Raw genomic sequence first — 20,206 nt, 5'->3', positions numbered from 1 at the left:
CGCTGTGACTAGGAGCGTGTGGCGCCGTGCAGCGGCCCGGCGAGCTGATGTAGCGGGACGGCGAGGATCGCCACACGGAGGGGTACAGGAGGTTTTACCGGTCTCTCACGCCGTCGATGTGTCAGTATGGCAGGTTTGTGAAACAAGGGTAAGATGTTTTGTCTTATTGAGGATGATTTGGCTAAATCCTGCGCGCAGACGTCCGCGACGCGCAGGATCGCGCATCGCCCACTCCGAGTTCGTCACTTGTTGCGTAAAATCCACGCTTTAAGTTTCATTATTAGTCTTGTGTGTAGCAGGTTTTTAGGCGATTAACACCGATTGAACGAGTGTGAAGACGGTATGTTACACCTGAGCTGCCATTTGAGCCAGGGATCTGCTTAATGTAGTGTATGTCACATATGTAGGTCATATGAATCATTGACACTGGAAGGATGGGGTTATTTCTGGTACAATGGAAAAACTAGCAGCTGACACACATTTCTTACCAGCTTGATTTTGTCCCTTCGAAATCTTTTAAAAGTTGGTACAAAATAAAAGAAATGACCATTGAGCTGTTAAACCAGCACATCTAACAGCTCCCAGACAACACAAGCTTCACCACAGTGGTTACAGCTGGGCTTTCTGTTGGAAAAGCTTTCTGTTATCTGTACATATTGTCACTTTTAAATTGCATTGTTCTTACCAGCTCCATGTCTTGGCTGCTGCGGTTTCCCTTTAAGGTTTAGTAATATCTAAAAAACACCCAATCTCGGTGCACAAGTTACTCATACAGCAACATTATTTAGAGTATTAGCATTGAGCCAAATAGGCAATTTTGCAGCAGGCGTATTCACCTTTCTAAACTGAGAATAAACCTCTTAGTAAATTATTTTCAGAGCAAGACTGATGCCAAGACCAGCTTACAAAGAAACTACTTAAGACTAAACATAAAATCTGCTTTGTAACATGCTAGAAAACAGAAACAGGTTAAGTACGAGGCCATAACCTGTAAATAAAACTGTCTCCTGCTTGTCTTTTCTTTAACTGTGTAATCCCTGTCTGCCTTGGCTAGACATTGACGGCTACCATGAGCAGCTGCAGAGGGATGCCCAGTTCCTGTGCTCAGATCAGAGGATGGACACGGAGCTAATTGACAGACTGGTGCTGCAACTGAACAGGATCTACCCCCAGATACTCAGCGACAAAGAAGCCCACAGGGTCGCAACAAATCATATATGGCACCGACAAAAAAACAAAACAAACACACATCCACTTTCAGAAGGATCTTACGTAGGCGTGTGTACAAGGATTCAATGCAGCATATGTCTGTCTCCAGTTCAGGAAACTGAGTGTGCCAACCAAGGTCCGGCTAGTGGAGCTGCTGAAGCACTTATATGTACAGGGCGAGGAGGCGTGCCATGAATTCTACAGAGGGCTTCACATCCACGCTGAGGACGTCTACTCCAGCCTGCCCAGCAGAGTCAAAGAAAGAGGTAAAAATACTGCAGGGCTAAAAAACTGTCAGTAGAACGATTGTCAGGTGAGAACGCCCTCTACTCAAACACGCAATCTGAATGTATTAAAATGTACATGTTCTGAGATGTGATTTAATTAGTGTGGAGACAAAGTTAAAGTGGAATCATAACAGGTTTTTATGTATAGCGTGAGGGACCTCCAGAAGATGCCAAATGTGAAGGTAATCACATATTAGTGTTCAAACATATCATATTATGAGTGATAATAATAATGAACAGACACTTTATGAGGTGGTTTTAACCTCAAACACTTGTTCCTTCTTGCACCAGTCATTGTCTGTATTAGTACTTTTATTTATAATTAACCTCCTAACTTTTTCTTTCATTTCTCAAAGTCCAACATGTTGTAAGTGAGGCACTCCGCTGTTCTGTACAGGCAGACTCCCTGCTGCGTAATTGCCCTGTCTGGCCTTATGCAGGTTTATCCTGTTTAAAATACAGATAGATGCCAGTGTGCTGCCTCCACTTCAGTTCAAGTAGTTTAGCTGCCATTACACAGGGTGTTATTTAAAGTGGTGGTGTTCAGCCATGAACCGTTTTCACTTTCTGTTCCAGAGTTGGCAGACTCAAGTTGGACTAACAGTGTGACAGTTCACCCAGAGCGATACGTGCTCAATGATAGAGGTAAATGCATTCAAAAACATGTACCACGTACAGCAGAGGAATCGATGGATCAAGTTAATTTGTAAGTTAGTTAATGTGTAAAAATGCGGTCTAATCTCAGCACATTTAAACAGGGAAACAATCACTATCGACAGTAGTGCAGTGTAGCTAATAATGTGGTTAATGAGCGAAAATAAGCCTTTAATCCTTTGACTCCACTTTAATTTGGCCACATGACTGCTGGATTGGCTTTTTTTTAAATCGAGTGGTCTTAGTGTTTTGTGCGTCCTTTTTTTCTTCATCAGATGTAGTTGTCTGCTGAACCTTTTAACCCCCCTGACATCAGAATGTGGGCCTCACAGCTCTGCAAATGCTCCGCCATTCATCAGCCCATTACATGCAGGGCTCTGGCTTCGTCGGCCAGTTAAGCTCCTGTGTAAAGCCCCCGTCCAAAACAGCTTCTGTCCTGCATTCCTTTGAACAGTCAGGAGCGCAACCAGTGGGTCAAAGGGAAATGGGTCATCAATGATGCAGTGAGACATTAGTCAGACCAACAAACACGGGCTAGTTAAGACTGAATAACAAGACAAATGTTTTCTCAAGCTTCTTGCCACGCCATCTGCTAGTTTTTCACTCTGTTTACTTTTTTTAGTTACAGTCCCACTATGCACATTTAGTACTTAACGCTCCAGCTTATCTTGATATTTATACTGCATGCTAACAGTTGCTGAGGAGAACTTTATTTCTTCTCTTTTCTTCCGCAGGACCAGTTTTCTTCCTGAGCTGTTTAAGTTTTGTTGTTGGAATTGCGATGCTCTACTATTATAAAGGTGAGGGTAGCCATCCAAAAGCCCCTTAAACTGTTTTATTTAAAACACACAATTATTATTATTATGTATCATTTCTAAACCACTCTGCATTTTTTACTCTGAACTCTATACTCTTTGTTGTTGCTACTCTTTCTGCTCACAGAGGGAGAGACACCAAGATGCACCGGTCTGTTTCTTCACTGTTCTGCAGCAAGACTCAGTAAAGGTGCTAAAGATGTTTTCATTTCCTATGCAAAAGTCGGAAAGTAGAAAAAACAAAACGAGGCCTTTAAGGTTCTGAAAGGTTTAATAAGTAGCACTGGGAAACAGCTCGACCATGAAATTTGCCTCTTTGCTGTGCCAAACCCAAATGCACTTTTAGAGTCAAACCTTTTAGAAATCATCAAGAAACTGAAATTTACTACTCAAGTTGTCAACTATTCACTGTAACAGTTATTTAATATTCTCCCATGGTACTTGTATGCTTGAAACTTGAGTTAGTGAAATCACTAACTCTATGTACAAATGAGAACAATGACGTCCATTTGCACAAAACAACAGTAGGATGATGTCAATCGAGCACCATGTGTAAACACCCACACTGTCCTTACAAGGTCTAAGTAGGCAACATAGGTGAAAGTAGATGTGTGGGTGGACTATTGGTGTGTGGCGACGTTAACAAAGTAACTTGCAACAACAGATATTTAACACCAGCTCACCCTCTGCCAGCGCCTTCTAATAATGTGATAATGATATTGTTATACATCTGCTAACTGAAGTGCACTATAACAATGTTTTCCTTCTGTTCAAATAAAGCACAAACCGCGTTTGACATCACTTGGAGTTGCACATATTTCTGATCTTGTATGACAAAGTCCTGATAAAGATAAACAGTATCTAGCAATAAGCATTTGATTGGCGTCAAACAGGCTATGTTGTATTATTGTGTGTGGATGATTCCTGTCTGGTGTTTAGTTTGTTTAGTCTGCTACGAGATCAGATGTTTGCTTGTCCTGTCCACATGAAATTGATATGATGCTGAAAACATTTATCTCATTGATTGAACAGCATTAGTTAATGCACTAGAGGGCACTGCTCCCTCACTCCACTCATGTGAAAAGATTCTGATGTGCTGTAACAGTGACAAGTGGGAGCAGCAGTCAGCCCTCATCAATTAATAATGACTATCAAATTGATTGAAGGGGTAAAGTCAACTTAATTAAATGCTACATTAAATGCTGTTTGCTTGACTGCAGAAGAAAGACGCGTGAATGGTGGATGCATTTCATGCTCACTTTGAAGCACTAATAATTTTAATCCAGTAAGGAAAAGGATTTATTAAAGACGATATATGCAGGTGCAGGTCAGCTCGGGAAGAGCGCTCCAGTGTCTGGCTTCAGGAGGAGGTCTGCAGCATTGAGCAGCACTTTCCACCTCTGTCTTCTCTGCAAAGGCAGATGAAAGAGTGCAGTCAGAGAGCGAGGAGGGATGGGGAGGTGCTACAGTGTCACCAGAGTGATTGTTCATTTAGAGTATTTGCAGCCACATTCCTATGAGCGAGCCTTTAATAGTCGCAAGGCTGAAAACTCCTCCTGATTGTCAGCATCCTCTGATGTTCTAACCCCTGCCCCCACCGTGAATTTGTTAAGAGCCAGAAATATAGGCACCATAGATATCCATTATATATATATATATATATATATATATATATATATATATATATAATCTCAGTCTACAGATCTGCCAAGAGTGGAGCTGTGTGTGTCATCAATCTGGCTCTTGGCTCGTCTGTCTGTTTCCACGGTTACCAATGATAGTTGTGGAGGAGGAAAAGGATAAGATTGTGACGTTGGTTTATCATTCGAAAGGTGCTTTTGGTCACAGTCACATTAAAAAAATTATAGATAAGAACATGAATATTCCTCAGGTATTTAGCAGATAATTATGTGAATCACACTGCTTTTATATTCTTGTGTTAAGCCACTCAAGTGTATAAAATGAGCATTTGCTTGGACTCTAATTGGGGTTTCAGTGACATTGCTGAAACACGGTCTAATTAAGGCTTCCATTTTAACAAGCGGTTCTGCTGGGGGTCTGTGCTGTGTTGTCTCTGACTCACCAGAAAAACCACAGACACATTCCAGCTTTGCTCACAGCACATGGAGTCATGGCACAACCAAACACTGTTATAATTGAACGTTAGGTGGTTGAAGACAGATGTGCGGGTCAGGTTAAAGCTGTGGAGGTGGGCCCGAGTTTTGAGAGCAATGGGACACACCCTGCTCTGCATACATGTGCTCAGCAGACCCAATCGAAGCTCCTGGTTCGAGCTGTCTGGAAAAAAAGCACCCCGACTTCTTGTTTGAACGTCATCAGTGCAATTAAAAATTGAAGCCTGTTCAGCGGTTGTGTGTGTGACTGTGGTTGTGCATCTGTGTGTGGCCAGTGCGTGGGGTCACTCCCGGGCAGTGCAGGAGACAGACCGTGTGAGATCACATGTGCCTGACTGTCGTTGTTTCCACCTTCCTGTTTGTCCACTAGGAACAAATGTTGTGTTGTTTACGCATCAGATCTCTTTGCCGCTACAGCTGTTTCTCTTTTCTTCCCTGTTTTCTCTCCACGGCTGCAGCAGTGCAGGAGGAGGATTTTCCAGAAAAAAGAACAGTGGCCGATTTTTGAATAAAGTTGTTTTCCGCTCGAAATTTCCCTGTGAGCCTGGAGAGGGCAGTGTGTTTGTAGGTCAGGTAGGGGGATTGTGAAGGTCAGGTCAGGACAGGAGAGGACCAAAAACATGCTGACTACATGGATGTTTATAGGAACAAACAGCATAGTAAGGCAAGAGAGTACTGAATACCTGCTTGAATAGAAACAGAGGTGCAGGGACAGAGTGTGTAAATAAAGACAATGTGTGTTTAGCAGAAAAAGAAAGAATACCCGTGTGTTTTCTTGGTCAGTCGCTGCGGTTTGGCCGGTGGACTCCAAAGGCTGTTATGAAGACATTCGCTACGACGATGATGAAAACCAGGCCTGTGGCCAGGTTTTCCATAGTGTTCAGCCTCCAGTGCTTTTGCTCATCATTCAGGTTCCATCGAACTGTGGATAAAACCAGGAAGCCGGCTTTTACAACACACAAACACACACTCGGCGAATGTCAAATAAAACATCCGCAGTCTACGTTACTCTGGGACTCCAGCCAAGTCATTACGACACACAGATTTACCATCAACCATAAATCCATATGTACTTAATTCTGGGTTCAGAGAGCTAACATGTCTATGAGGGATAGAATAGAAATGCAGAGTATCAGATTTGTCATTCTGACAAGGGCATATGAGGATAAAGCAGTGATGTGATTCAGTTTTCAACTGAACACTTGTTTACTACAAAACTGTGTCTATGTCAGTGAGACACAAAACACTTTCAGTTTGTATCGCCAATTTTACAAGGACTTTCTAGGCTGTAATTAATGGTTTTAACACTAGCCGTACAGCAACATCTGGGTTTCCAGGTTGTTAAGCATATAACAAATTTGTGTTTTAAAGAGGCCTTTAATTCATCTGGGAGGAGACTCCAGTAGAATCTTTGACCACTCACATTTGACAAAAAGTCCACAGGACATTTGGACCAAAATCTGTGGAGAGACTGTTTATTAACAACACTAAGTGAATTGCAGTTTTCATGAGTGTCTATAAAACACTAGCCTTTCATTTTATAACGTTATTTCTCAAGTTAAAGGGCAGAATATTGTTCATTTAAATCAGGTCTATTGACTAATGTGTCATGTGGAGTGGGCACCACAAATATACATACAGTAGGACCATCTAAAGCCTTAGTCAAATAATGTAATTGTTATTTCTAGGAATAGTCCAAATACTACTAATACTACTTCAAACTTCTACTGCTGGTCTATAAATGACCTAATGATTTGGCTCCTCTGTATATTACTCACTCACCTTATAGTAACTTTTGATTATACCCAAACCTTAAAGCCTATTAAAGTGTTTTTTTTTTTTTTTGGATGCGTTTTTCTTTATTTTCACAATTTGTGAAGTTCATTTTTTGTTTAGTTTTGCTTTTATGCTGATGTGATGTGTGATACCTTGCATTGCCACTGTGTATGGAAAGTGCTTTACATATAAAACTGACTTGACTTGCAAGACGAGAAGCGTCAGATTCAAACCACTCAGAGCAAAACAGGGAAGGGTGAAAACTAATCAAGAGAAGTTTGTATTTCTTCTTATAACACTATGCTGTGATAATGACATAATCTTCATTATCACAGTGACTGAACTATTAATAATGATCAAATTAAGGTGTGATTGGAAAGATGCGTGTTGCGGGGAGTACACAGAAGCTGCTGTGACTCTCCACGCACATGCATATGTACATGTGCTTCTGTGTGTATTGGTGGGAGCTTACCAAAGGTTAAACAGTTTAAGGGCCCTGCCTAGCTGTGTGTGTGTGATGTGCCTGGGGTGGGATGAGTTGGGGTTGGGGGTTGGGGGTTGTGGAGGTGATATGTAGGTCACTCACATCATGCAACACTGCCTCTCCATTAGACAGAGCTGGATCCACGGGAGAGGGAGGCGAGGATGGGGTGGGCACAGAGAGGGGAACAGGGTTCAGAACAGTCATAGAAGATGAAGGAAGACTGGAAAAGAGCAACGTGAGATGTGTTTTATAATCTGGTGAAAACAAGGGGGTGGGGGGTTGTGTTGGGGGGGCCAGCAGAGTCCAAGCATTTGGTGGAGGAGAGGACATGAACGTGTGATTACTCTCACATGCTTCTTTCTGACACGTGATCCTTTGCAAAGCAGAGCAAATCTGAACTACAAGTTAATTATGCTTTCTTATAGTACTGTAGGTTAATCACGTCAATAGTCTTTCTAACACAGTACAAATTGATCGATTAGCAATTGATTACCCCTGTGGTAAAAATATGTGAAAACAGAGGTTTCAGCAAAAAAAACAACTAAACATTCACAGGGGCGAGTCCTAAAATATTTGATTACTAATTGATTATGAAAGAAATACAGGAAAGAGGTTGGGTGGTTATATTTATAATGTGCCTTATGATTTACTCCTGCTGATAGAGTCATTGTGACCTGGCTAAAGTTCACTGACCTGTTGTTCAGTCTGTCAGGGCCAAATTAAGTGCAGTCTCATCCTAACTCATCTCCCCATCTCAAGTCTTTCCTCACATGTGTGAAAAGATATTTATTTTTCATTTTTCTGTTCCCTGTTACTAATGCAATACCTGCAAAGACACACACTGACACATATTGACACATTTACACACACACACACACACACACACACACAGCAGAGAAATAAACCAGCCCCTCTCCCTCACTCCCACAGGTGCTGACATCAGTACTAAAAGTAAGTGAACTCTGACCTAGTGTCTGTGTGGTTACCATGGTAACAGCTAGAGTCCATCTGGTAATAAGTTGTTTGCTAAGTCAGTGAACTTGACAATGATGAGGGGGGGGGGGGGGTGCACTGTAGAGCAAAAGGTGCCCCGGGTTTCAGTCTCACTGAGCGACGCGATGGAGGAAGGGATCAAACGTGAAAAGCAGGTGACGGGGAAGAATGTGCCCGTCAGACACAAAGACACCTCTGGTATAACAAAAGGGCTTTGGACTCTGTTTACTTTCTCACCTATGAAGATAAGCAGGATCCCAACCGTGACTTGCAGACAGAGGGAGATGCTGATTAGGGTGATGATAGGGGCATAAAAGGAGAAGTTTGGCCCCTGCTCCAAAACAGCCTTCAGCTGGGAAGCGTTTGCCATTAATAGAGCTACATCCAGCAAGCTCTCAGCTGCACTCTTCTTATTGGCATAGTGGTTCATATTGAGCAGGGGCTGCGCTGCTGGGCCAAGCATCTGGTTGGGAGGCCTGCGGAAAGAAGAAAGTAATATGCACAGAGATAATGTTTATGGCTTTGAGATAACGCCTGAAAAGGAAAAAAAAAAAAGCCTGGATATAAACAGAGAGGCATGCTCTGTGCTCTGTGCTCTGTTTCGTTGTCCCAGCAGAGCAACACAGCAGCAAGTTGATGAGGCCAGCAGTAATTCAGTGCTTCCTGTGCATTGATGGTGAGGATCTGTTTATCATTCTGTGCTAATTAGCACAATATGCAGCTGCTACAGAGGAGAGACCTTTGAAAACACTATATTACAACCAAGAGATACTAACACACTAGTAATAGCCCATTACAACGTAGTGACACAACACACAATATTTTATTTATGACATTACATGCATTTTATAGCAGGGACTTAAGAAGGCTTGTGGCTTTCTTTTAGTGATAAGTAACACATTTAACAAAAACACGTCTTAATTTAAAGGTGACTTTTATAACGTATTGATTCTTTCTGTGTGGGATGATTAGGTAAGATACGTGGGTTTTGCGTTAGTGTCCCAGTGAACTCTGTACCACAGAGAGAAAATCACACACTGGGCCAGCAGGTACTGGACAAACAATCCACTTGTTGATAAATAAGAAACCCCCCTATTTTAAAATGATAAAAAATACATTGTGTTTGCACTTGGATCTCTTGTTCAGAGTTGCCTGCACACCTAAGCGCCGACACTGAAGATCTGACTGTGTCAGAGTCAAAACCTGAGCACTATCTGTGAACGGGAAGTACTCAGAAGTGCAAGACAGTCTTTTCCTCAACACCGAAGCTCAACACCCTTTTTCTCACAACACTCCCCTGCAGCTGCAGAAAGCCGAGTTTGTCAGAGATTAAACAAACCACAGAGTTGGTACAAACTGTCTTCCCTGTGCTCCAGGGATAGAGGCAAAAAGAGAGAAAACAAAAGCTGCACCCTCTAATTTGCTACAGGGGAGGCTACAGCTGAATTACAATGTCTTTAGGAGATTCATAACAATCAACTGGCATGGTTTAGTTGATGTATGAGGGGGAAGTACAAATTGTAGAGTAGACATGGTTGTGGTTTCAGTAATTATTTTGATGAGTTTTTTTTTTTTGCAATGATGTGATAAATGCTGAACAAGCCGTGTTTAATTCTCTTTATAATCCTTTTGCTTTTTAGGACATGGATTACACGTCACAGTTCTTCATTTGGCAGTGCACCTACTAGTTTAGATTTTATAATTTGGCATCACCTCGTGCGAACACTGTACAGACGTGCCGACAGCAACTAGCAAACCTTTTAAAAATGCCTTCTCAAAACCCAAAGCCTTATTGACTCGTGGTATGGCTCATATTAGGCGGCTCTTCACAACATGTCTCCCTGCATTCCACGGGCGAAAAGCAATGCGGCGAGGTGTAGTGCCCTCGTGACTGTGATTTGCCACAAATGGCACACTGTCATGACGTGTCAGGGTCAGCCATTCTGCTCTCAAATACTAACAAAGGCTTTACAAAGACAGCCCTTTATCTCCGAGTCAACAGACCACAGTGAGATAATGCTTGTTGTGAGATTTCAGGTTGGAAACATGCAGTCAGTGTGTCTAGAAGCACAGCAGATGAATTTTCTCCAAAATTCACCAACAAACACAGTGAGCTCTGATACACACCAGGCGAAGACTAGAGGCCACAGGACTCATCCTGCTGTGTGCTCATATAATAAGACTGAAAACATACAACAACTAATCACAGCAGAGGAGACATGATGGAAGATGATGTGGTGAATATATGCTGTGGTATTTCACGCTGTACTGTCGCGAGGGGGAAAACACGCAACACATGTAAAAGCCTAAATGACAGGATACATCCAATCTACGCCTTCATTTGGATAACACTTCAAACTGAAAAATGCAGAATACAGCCCACATTTGCATATTTACACTGACTTTTGTTTTCCCATTTGACAAACAGAACCCTTGTGTGTCACCCTGCCATTACAGATCTATTGTTATTTTACACAATCTAAAATGAAAGGTTCTCATTAAGAAGTCAGTTGCTCTGTATTGGTCCTATAGGCGTCAATGCCTGTTTTTTGGGAAACTGCATTCCTTGTCTGAAATAGACTCACGGGACACAGCGAGGAGAGAGAGAAAGGAAGGATGATGTGAGGAGGGAGTGAAGACAGTGAGCAGTTGTTTGAATATGTATTAACACATCTTCCTTCTCACAGTGGAATTACAGATGGTTTCATGGAATATTTAACATGTCTTTCGTTCTGCAGAATCAAATGAGGTATTGCTAAAGTTACAGTAAAAGAGTGGAAAGAAAGTGGTGTCAGATAGTCAAATCATTTATTTATGGAGAATCTCATAAAACGATTAATATCGCCCACATTGCTACACATAAAAATGAAAATGCAATTAAATAATCTGAATGAATTGGTGAATAAATTATTCACTTAATAGTTAGACTCATGCATAAATAAAAACAATAATAACATTTCCTATTATGAATAGTTTAATGCTACAATAAATACAATAACAATAAACTTTTACACCCACTATTCTTAAAGTCATAAGTGAGTAAAGTTGTGTCCCGTCATAAATAACTATATGTACTGTATGTCTGCCTCACAGCTGGCAGCAGTGCAACAGGCTGCCTGCTCTGAGTTTGCAACCTCTGGAAAAGCTGCAGCTCTGGAATTCCTGAGACTGAACCCAAACTTTAAACCTAATTGAACCATAAAACTGTTTTTATTGTGCATTCAAAGGCTAACTAAAGCTTTGGCTGACTTCCAAGCAAAAGAAATTAACTCATTGAACTTGTACACCTAATCCTAAACTTTCCCCATTTTCCCACATGGCCTCTCTAACTGATTACAGTTAAGCAAAATACCTGCATGTCACTTACTGAGAGAGTATGCCGGCCTTATTGCTTTGTACTGCTAAGCTCTGTATCTGACATGTAGGCAGCTCCTTGCAGCAACAATGCAAGATGCCAAATGGTGAGATCCTGCATTTATTATTTAGCTAATTGAACTGGCTGCCGTTCAGCAGCATGATGAAAAAGCTAATGAACTAGCATCTATAAACGCATGGCTTTGTGCTTCCTCTTCCTTTTTTTTTTTTTTTCTTAATTCTCATACTGTGCATCAGCACTTCTTTGCTTTCCATCCATCATGTCCCATCAGCACTCCTTCTCTCGCTCACCTCAAACTCTGGACCACCTCCAGATGAGGATCGACCCAATTGTAAATCTAATTTCCATGATTCTCTGTAGGGCTTTTAGTTTTACAGCCTTGGAGCAAAGCAAACATGGCTGTTACAGAGTATGTTTGATTGTGCTATGGCAGTCAGAAAATGAAACATTTGCAGCTGCTGTAAAAACCTGATTAACAAAATAGGATAAGCTTGTGCTGCTGCTGCTCTGAAATCTGACACAGAGTCTGATTGGTCTTAGATTTCAGTTTAACTAATCTCTAATAAGATCGTCACTTAGCAAAACAACTACAGATGGATCCCATTGTACATAAGACACATTGTTAATTCTACCAACGGTATAGGTGGTTATGTTTTGCATACAATTGTGACAGTCACAAGGAAGTAGCTCTGATCTGTCTCTTTCTCTTCCTTCTCCTGTCTTTCTCACACACACACACACACGCATATCTATTTGAAATTAAATGGAGCTATGCGCAGGCAGCAACCATAGAACTGACACAGTAAAACCTATTTAGTTTCCCTGTAAAACTGGATGGCGCTCTGAACTACCGTATATTGTAATTACTTGTCAAATGGCAACTTCAATTGCCACATAAAACACAATAAATGCCCCTTGTCCCGCTGCAGTCTAGTTATGCCATGCAGTCGGATGACATTATGAAAAAGTAAAACTGTGTGTGTGCATTTTGGTCAGTGAAGAAACAAGGATAGCTGGCATTCATTATTTATAAGGTCACTCAGGTGCCAACAATGCTGCACTCCTCAGGTGAACCAGACTGTCATCTGACCTAGCATATCTGCAACATACATAAAGATCTCTGTATAAATGGTTTTGCTATTGACTTATCGAAGTATGGGCATGCAATCTATCAATCTATAACACTCATCTCTAACATCATTTCTATATTGTTTTGTGCATGTTCTACTTTTCTGCCTTGTACCGATTGCAAGTCAGAAGAGAGAAAGTGTCATGGATACGTTAACATGATCACCTCACATTAAAATGCAACACTACAAAGCACGTCTTCAGAAATGACCACAAAGATGAATTAGTAGCCCTGCCCAAGCCTACCGCTGCATTTAACTGTATTTTCCCTAGAGCTCATTGTGTTCCTCTCCCCACACTTGTCTGGCACCTGTTGGATTTCTCTGTTGTTGGATTATGTGTCTATATCCCAAATGTGTTAAGTCGGATTTTACTAGTTCTCCATTCCACTCTGCAATTATTGGCAGGAGAACAACTGTTGTCAGGCAGAAGAACCGTTCCTGCTATCTTTAATTTGTCATACTTCTAAATTTTGCAACCTCCAACTTATCCACAAACACATTCCAGCTCCTCAGAAATCACATAGTTATTGCAGAACCTCACAAAGCAACACATCCTGACACATAACAGTGTTCTCAGATAGCTTACCTCGGTCTCATTTCCACTGTTGCTGCTGCTGGTGTTCATCATTTTCCTATTTGGGTGTATATGTGCTGCTGTACCTCAGCTGCAGGGTGCAGCTCCCAGAACCTGAGCTGCCAAGTGTCCTGCTGAACAGCAAGAGAAGAGGAGAGCTGCAGTCACATTACCTACTTGCAAAAAAGCAGCAGATGCATTTAATCTGTTATGGCACCGCAACAGGGATGATTTTTGTTTTATTTTATTGTTCAGAAAGTTGTGTTGTACAGCTGGCTGTCGAGGGAGAAACCTGATTGAACGAGTCTCTGAAGGGCGTGGAGGAAATTTTACACTTGATGACAGGTTTTTGCAGGGAATAATCATTTAACCGCCTTGTTATTTAGCCGCGTTAACCGTAAACAGTGGTTGCAGGTCTTTTCATGTGAGATACAGTGTGTGTCACTGTTGAACAGTGCAGCAGTGAGAGGGGGCTCCTGGTCCCGGCGCGCCGTGTGATTGGACGGTCCCTCCGGTCGTTACCAGGGGCGTGGAACCAAGCGAGCTCAATGGGAAACACATTTCTTGAGCCTCGCCGGTGTGTTAAGGTAATGGAGAGCGACGGTGACAAGCGAAAGCAGTCGTCCGCCTAATTTAATCGCCGAGGAGACGACAGGAAAAGTACAAATTTCCCTGTCTCAAAGCGGCCACGACCGGTGTTTACGCGCTCCGTGCGCAGCAGCCGCGGAGAAACAGCGCAGAGACTCGGCATCGCTAGCTGCTCCGTGTGGCAGCCGCCGGGGACGAGGGATGCGAGGGACCGGGAGGAAATAAACACAACGCAATTTTTATTTATTTATTATTATTATTTTTGTTTGTTTGTTTCTCTTCCCTGCCAACATGGGCGGTGTGCTCAGTTAGCGAAGGGCCAGCTGAGCCTCACATTGTCTGCGGTCCCTGTGGCGGAGGCTGCCCGTGAAGATGAGGATAATGTGCGGATAGGGCGTTTTTAAAGTCCACCTCTCGGCTAATGTGAGCGACTCCTCTCCTCTTGTTGTAGACCTGGACCTGGCAGTCTGTGCGCATCGCTAGCGCGACTTTAGCCGAGGGTGTTTCGCCTTTTTTTTTGTTTTTTTTTTTAACTACTGTAGGTAAGTCCCCTTTTTGTTGAACGTACATGTGATGTGGACATTTGAATATGAATGCATTAAATCCGTGTGCTGGGTGTGATTTTAGCTCCTGGGCACGTCAGCTGAGACCTGCCGAGCTAACTTAATGTGAACTTGTGTCGTCGTCAGCTTGCTAGTTTCTCCTCCACCTGGGCGACGATGGCCTCTGCTAACAATGTGTTTTACCTCATGGGCTTGTCTTTGCATCCACCTGCGTCTATTGACACAAACTAACTTCAGCTCCGCAGTGACACCCACAAACCCAGCCCTCAGTTTGATCAATGTCCCCCCCCCACTACCCACTACCCACTACCCACCCCATCATTTGTTGGATTGTCTTGACTAACTGGCCAAATCTCTTTTGCAGCTCTTCATATCAGATGAAATCTCGTTCATCCGTCTCGGTGTTGTTAGGGGCCTCTGCTGGCAAACTGCGTCACCGAGTGGGCGCTGCAGGTATTCATCTCTAAATCTGCATGCTGGGGAGTCTAGCCATGGCACGAATGACCTGGAAACCAAAGTGACTGAACTTCTAAACCATCACCATGGAGCCGGGGGCAAATTCAAACACCGAGGCCCACCAGCAACCGAAATATCCATCTGTACCCAACTCTCAGTGTGAGCAGGCCTTAAATATGTATGAAGCCCGGGGTGATGGAAATATCAGTCTTGTGGACTCTGTAGTGAAAGGTGGGAGTGATCCCAGTGCATACCCATTATCCAGCTATCAGAGGAGTGTGCATCAGAGATTCATCAGGAGAAGTCTGTGGTTTTCGGATACAGATGAGCAGGCCTTTGAAGCCCCTGAATGTGAAAGCAGGAATAAGATCCTCAACATAAACCTGCGAACAATAGTGGACAAGACAAGGGGGACTAGCTCCGGGATACAGGAGGGTTCCACCGATGTGAGTCAGCGAGAGCAGGAAGTCGGTGCAACAGGGAGAGCAAGTGCTGATGAGAAGAAGGGCGGCGATGCATTGAATGTTACATGCAGCGATGGTGCTAAAACCGCCATCAAGGCGGCCAGCGAGGAGAACGAGGAGGAGGCAGAGATGAAGGCAGTCTCCACGTCTCCAGGAGGAAGGTTCCTGAAGTTTGACATTGAGCTGGGGAGAGGATCCTTCAAGACAGTCTACAAGGGTCTGGACACTGAGACTTGGGTGGAGGTTGCCTGGTGTGAGCTCCAGGTAAAATACTAACACGGTCCATGTGATTTACAATCTCTATATGAAAACGTAGTGTCAGTATCACATAAAGGTAGACCAAGCATTTTCAGCAGCCACATAAGGTTTTAAGAAGAGGCCTATACTGCACTTTTTTTCCACTAGCACAGAAGCATCTTTAAATGATAAATGTAATATTTGAGATATTTATTTTAATGTTTAAAATATCTGTCTTCACTTTGGTGTTCCCTACAAAAATGACACACGTCTTTTTTCAATTAGCCAGAGATCTATAGTAGTGGCTGCAACAGGAAGCACTTTCTCTGTGCTCCCTTCTCTGCTGGTGAAGGTTCACACATCATGATGGTATAATGGTGCAGTCTTCGGGGAGCTGTCAATCAGCCGGCCTCATGAGGGAGCCTGCTAAGTTGCAAATGGGTTGCCACTACATTTTAAATGGTTTACACTGGAAAATTGATTGACAAGCATGAGTTACTGCTGTGGAAATGCATACCACCACTCAAGTGTAGTGAGCAGCACTTTTGCAAATGCACATGCAGAGTCTATCTTGTCTTGCATTACATAGAACAAAAATGCCAGCTTAGTCTGTGCAAAAGTATTAACTAATTATTTCCGTCCTTTGGAGACTGCAGCAGGGATTATCTCTCTCTCTCCCAGGAGGCTTAAGGGGGACTACAGTAAGCATGATCAGTCTCCTCTAAAAGAGAAAACATGTTCTGGGATTTGTTATTCTTTCACCATTCAGATTATAGTTGTTAAGGATTCATTTCCAGCAGTTCATATTCAAATGTCCTTCATTTTTGCTCTACTCATTTGCCTAGCTAATAATGTAATGACACTGAGCATAGTTATTAGAGCGGACAGTGCAGGGGAAGCTTGTCTGAGCTGCGCAACTCCCTGGCTCCCTCCCTCTGTGCAACAGGAGGTAGGAAGACAGGAAGCAGCTGAAGTGTGCTGCGGCCTGCTGGGAACAGTGTGGCGGTCCTGTGGCCTCAAGGACTTCTTTACCCAAGAAACTGTAAACATGCTGCATTAGGAACCTGAGAGCCTAAAGAATGCAGACCACTTGCACAATGCATTGAAAAGAATTAAGCCATGTTTTTTTATGCCTGTGGCGTTACAAGACAAGGCTGCATCTCATCACTGCAAAGGAATTTAAAGATAACATGCCCCTGGAAGGGAATAAGTAAAGATACAGTAGTACTGAGAGAGACAGGATGACTTCATTGGGGTGGTGATGTCATGCTGCCTGATAGTAGCGGTGAGAACCCCCACATCTCCCCATCTCCCACATCTGACAACACTGAGCACCGCACATGGACTCAGTGGATGATAGGTTGTGGAACAGGAAGTAATTTACTGTGTTTTATTCTTCCCTAGTGACACGCTATAAAACTCCCTCTAGTGGACGGTCAATACTTAATATTAATTACAATGCAAAAGATTTTTTTCTCATCTAGTTACAGTAATGAACATTTGAGCTGAGTCTTCCATAAAGACAGCTGGATAAACAAAATGCTATGCTGACCTTATCAGCGTGTTTCATCAGCTTAATCAGCAGAGACTTCGTGTACCTGTCTGTAGCTTTATTATATTACAGTTGTTGAGTTATCGGTTTATTTTCTTTATTGTTTGGTCTGTAAAACATTAGTAAAGAGGTAAATATCTACAGTTTACCAGAGATGACAAATAACAGCTGCAACAGTTGGTGGATTAGTAAATTATACGATAAGCATACAATTAATTGGCAAAATATTTAATAGTTATATATATAATTTGTAGTACATAGTAACAGTTAATGGTTTCTCAGTCTAGTATAAAAAAAATTCTCTGCCTTATGTCTATTACAGTGAATTGATTGATTCACTTGATTGATTGATTGACACATGAGGACGTCAAGTTTCTAAAGAAATCACTAGAATAATAATGAAAATAACCTACCTCTGATATCTTGCTTTGTTCAACCAACAGACCGAAAATGATTTACTTTATTATTAAAATAAACCGAACATGCCACCAGATATTCACAGTTCATAGTCAAAGAAATTCACAAAAGACATATTTTATGGTACAGAAAGTGACACTTATGTCAAATAATTTGAACAAGGTTAATTTAATTTAATTGTAGTCCTGTGAATAACTTTCTGAAAGAGATCAGTTTATCTCAGTGGCTTATCAACATGTTTAGCGTTGTTGTTTATCTAACCCCTGCCAGTGAAAAATCACCTGATAGTATGTTATAAGTTATACAAGGACTGGTGGTCTGTGCACAACACTTGTGCTGACTATAGTCTCACCACATTTTCTCAGATAGTCAAAGTACAGGTATGAACTAGTCTTAAGATTTCAAGATTTCAGCAGCACCCATGTCCATGATACGCATTTTTACTCTTGAGTATTGCATGTAGATTATGTCAGCTTTGCCTTGCTCAGTGAACTGCTGTAAAAAAATGAGAAGACAGGCGAGCACTCTGTAGAAGACAGCAATAAAGAGTCATGACAGTGATTTTCCACTGTTTTCCCTACTTCCAGTAGTCACGTGGTTTTCTTGCCTAGAAATTTTAATCTGGTTCTGTGTTTATTCTTTGTGCCTGTCTTCCCCTCTCTCTGTCTCAAACCCCTGCCCCTCTTCCTCCGATGCCCATCTCCCCCACATCTCTGTCTCTGTGCCAGGCTGCTGGCATAACACAGATGGCCCTGGCACAGGAAAGAATGTTAATCTGAGAGAAAGATGCCTGTTGTGAGTTTTGCATTGTTGGGAAGAAGTGTTTCCTCTTGTGCTTCTTTTTTTGCCATGTCTCATACTATTATTGCTCAGTGGAATTTATTTTTTAAACTTTGCAGACTTCCCATTTCTGCCAATTGTGGCTCTGTGTATAGATTTTTATCTCTGTGTTGAATGCTATGCTCAGACTCTGAGACACAGTTTACTTCTGACTTTGTGCAGACGTCTCTGTGGTATTTGGCAGTGAGTTTGTTGTCCTGTAGATTAAATCTGGTTCTCAGCTTGTGAATGCAGAACTGGTGATGATACCGGTGATGTGAAGCTTTCTCAGTTTATCTCGGAGTATTTGTTGGAGATTTGGGCATTCTTGAAGCATACAAATTTAACAAATAAAATGATTAGGTCAATAGGTCAGTGCTTTCAAACAATGTATTTTCCTCTAATGGACTATTGGGTAGAACAACGTTATAGGATAATGTGCATTTGGGTGCAGCTTATGGTTGTCTCTTTGGATTACAGTTAACAACAACAGGCCCTCCTTGACACCTCAGATTGAAAAAGGAAACAAAGTTGACAGTGCCCAAGTCGGTCATTGGTTACAGCCCATTTGGCATTAGGAGGCCCAGTGGAAGAAAGGGCAGCCGGACTCAGTTGCTTTAGCTAATAGTGTCTTGTCAGTGGTGCCTGTCTTTTGCATGCCTGTGCTGTCGTGTCACTCATGAACTGAAGCCACAAAGGGAAGAATGACAAGCCTGTTAGAGCCACGACAGTGTGGTCTTTGGTATAGCTTCAATGGCCTTCTTGGTCAGAGGCTATTTAAAGAACTCTAATAAAATAAGAGAAAATCAGTAGGCAGCATTATTTTCACAAGATGTTAATAATGCTGAAAAGAAAAATTAAAACCTTTCAAAGCTTACTTACAGAAATTCTAGCTTTTACAAATATATATATATTTTTTTAATTGATCCTGTCAGAAAGGTAGGTATTTTACTATGTTTACTATTTGAGCCTGTGGTTTGGAGTGGTGTTAAGCTGAATTGCTTAGTATAGATGTTTCTAATGTTTTTGGCTACTCCATTTACAAAGATGAGGGAATTTCAATACAATATTACCACTTGCTATAACCTTCAACATAATGCACACCTTTCAAAAAGTTTAAACAACAAAAAGTGGCCAGTATTTGCTTTATAAATTTAGAGTACAGGTGCAAGAAAAAGTATTTGAACCTTATGGAATTACATGGCTTTCTGCATTCATATGTCATAAAAAAAAATTTGGTTGCATGACTTAACTTTTACAGAGTTTCAGCTGACGTACAGACATTCTCACATTATCCTGAAGAGTTTTTGATACACTTTGGAATTTAACTTACCACCAATCACTGCAAGCAGGCCAGACCCTGATGCAGCAAAGCAGGCCCAAATCATGATGCTTTCTCCACCATACTTTACAGTTGGGATGATGTCTTCATGATGATATGCTGTGGCCTTTTTACACCAGTTGTAGTGCTGTGTGTTCTTTCCAAATAGTTCAATCTTAGTTTCATTGGTCCACAAAACATTTAGCCAATACTGCTTTGAAGTGTCAATGTGCTCTTTGGCAAATTTCAGGTCTGCAGTAATGTTCTTTTTATAAGCAGCAGCTTTATTCATGGTGTCCTGCCATAGACACCCTGCTTGTTCAATGTTTTACCTACTGTAGACTCGTGAACACAGA

General features: G+C 42.0%; 3 protein-coding genes across 7 annotated transcripts in view; 2 read left to right on the top strand and 1 right to left on the bottom strand.

The window, feature by feature from the left end:
• Nucleotides 1–22: 22 nt before the first annotated feature.
• Nucleotides 23–4,237, top strand: LOC113167855 (caspase recruitment domain-containing protein 19-like). Of its 2 annotated transcripts, none has more exons than XM_026368756.1 (6): nucleotides 23–148; nucleotides 1,055–1,200; nucleotides 1,319–1,475; nucleotides 2,073–2,141; nucleotides 2,885–2,950; nucleotides 3,093–4,237. In XM_026368756.1, the coding sequence occupies exons 2-6, from the start codon at nucleotides 1,117–1,119 to the stop codon at nucleotides 3,197–3,199; spliced, it is 483 nt and encodes a 160-aa protein (XP_026224541.1). In that variant the 5' UTR covers nucleotides 23–148; nucleotides 1,055–1,116; the 3' UTR covers nucleotides 3,200–4,237. The 2 variants fall into 2 exon arrangements, with proteins under 2 accessions (XP_026224541.1, XP_026224540.1); XM_026368755.1 differs by having other exon boundaries at nucleotides 50–133.
• Nucleotides 4,238–15,038, bottom strand: LOC113167856 (ninjurin-1-like). The gene is made up of 5 exons (XM_026368757.1): nucleotides 14,929–15,038; nucleotides 13,446–13,567; nucleotides 8,591–8,829; nucleotides 5,864–6,022; nucleotides 4,238–4,374 (listed from the first exon to the last, which is right to left on the bottom strand). The coding sequence occupies exons 2-4, from the start codon at nucleotides 13,454–13,456 to the stop codon at nucleotides 5,880–5,882; spliced, it is 393 nt and encodes a 130-aa protein (XP_026224542.1). The 5' UTR covers nucleotides 13,457–13,567; nucleotides 14,929–15,038; the 3' UTR covers nucleotides 4,238–4,374; nucleotides 5,864–5,879.
• Nucleotides 15,039–15,112: 74 nt separating this feature from the next.
• LOC113167853 (serine/threonine-protein kinase WNK2-like) overlaps nucleotides 15,113–20,206 on the top strand; it is a 35,885-nt gene continuing 30,791 nt past the window's right edge. For all 4 annotated transcript variants that reach the window (XM_026368750.1, XM_026368752.1, XM_026368749.1 and 1 more), the window contains exon 1: nucleotides 15,113–15,768. In XM_026368750.1, coding sequence (XP_026224535.1) covers nucleotides 15,127–15,768 — 642 coding nt within the window. In that variant the 5' untranslated portion in view covers nucleotides 15,113–15,126. The remainder of the gene's footprint in view (nucleotides 15,769–20,206) is intronic.

The sequence above is a fragment of the Anabas testudineus genome, chromosome 7 (assembly GCF_900324465.2).
Source record: "Anabas testudineus chromosome 7, fAnaTes1.2, whole genome shotgun sequence".
In the NCBI taxonomy this organism is placed as follows: Eukaryota; Metazoa; Chordata; class Actinopteri; order Anabantiformes; family Anabantidae; genus Anabas; species Anabas testudineus.
Note: the sequence above shows the minus strand (reverse complement) of the source record. Positions and strands in the feature narration are given on the sequence as shown.

Excerpts from the sequence above, each read along its gene's own strand:
- LOC113167855 (XM_026368755.1), top strand. Across the intron at positions 1,201-1,318 it reads GCGACAAAGAAGCCCACAGG|TTCAGGAAACTGAGTGTGCC; the intron begins GTCGCAACAAAT and ends GTCTGTCTCCAG. Across the intron at positions 2,951-3,092 it reads GATGCTCTACTATTATAAAG|AGGGAGAGACACCAAGATGC; the intron begins GTGAGGGTAGCC and ends TTCTGCTCACAG.
- LOC113167856 (XM_026368757.1), bottom strand. Across the intron at positions 6,023-8,590 it reads GATCCTGCTTATCTTCATAG|TTCGATGGAACCTGAATGAT; the intron begins GTGAGAAAGTAA and ends TTTTATCCACAG.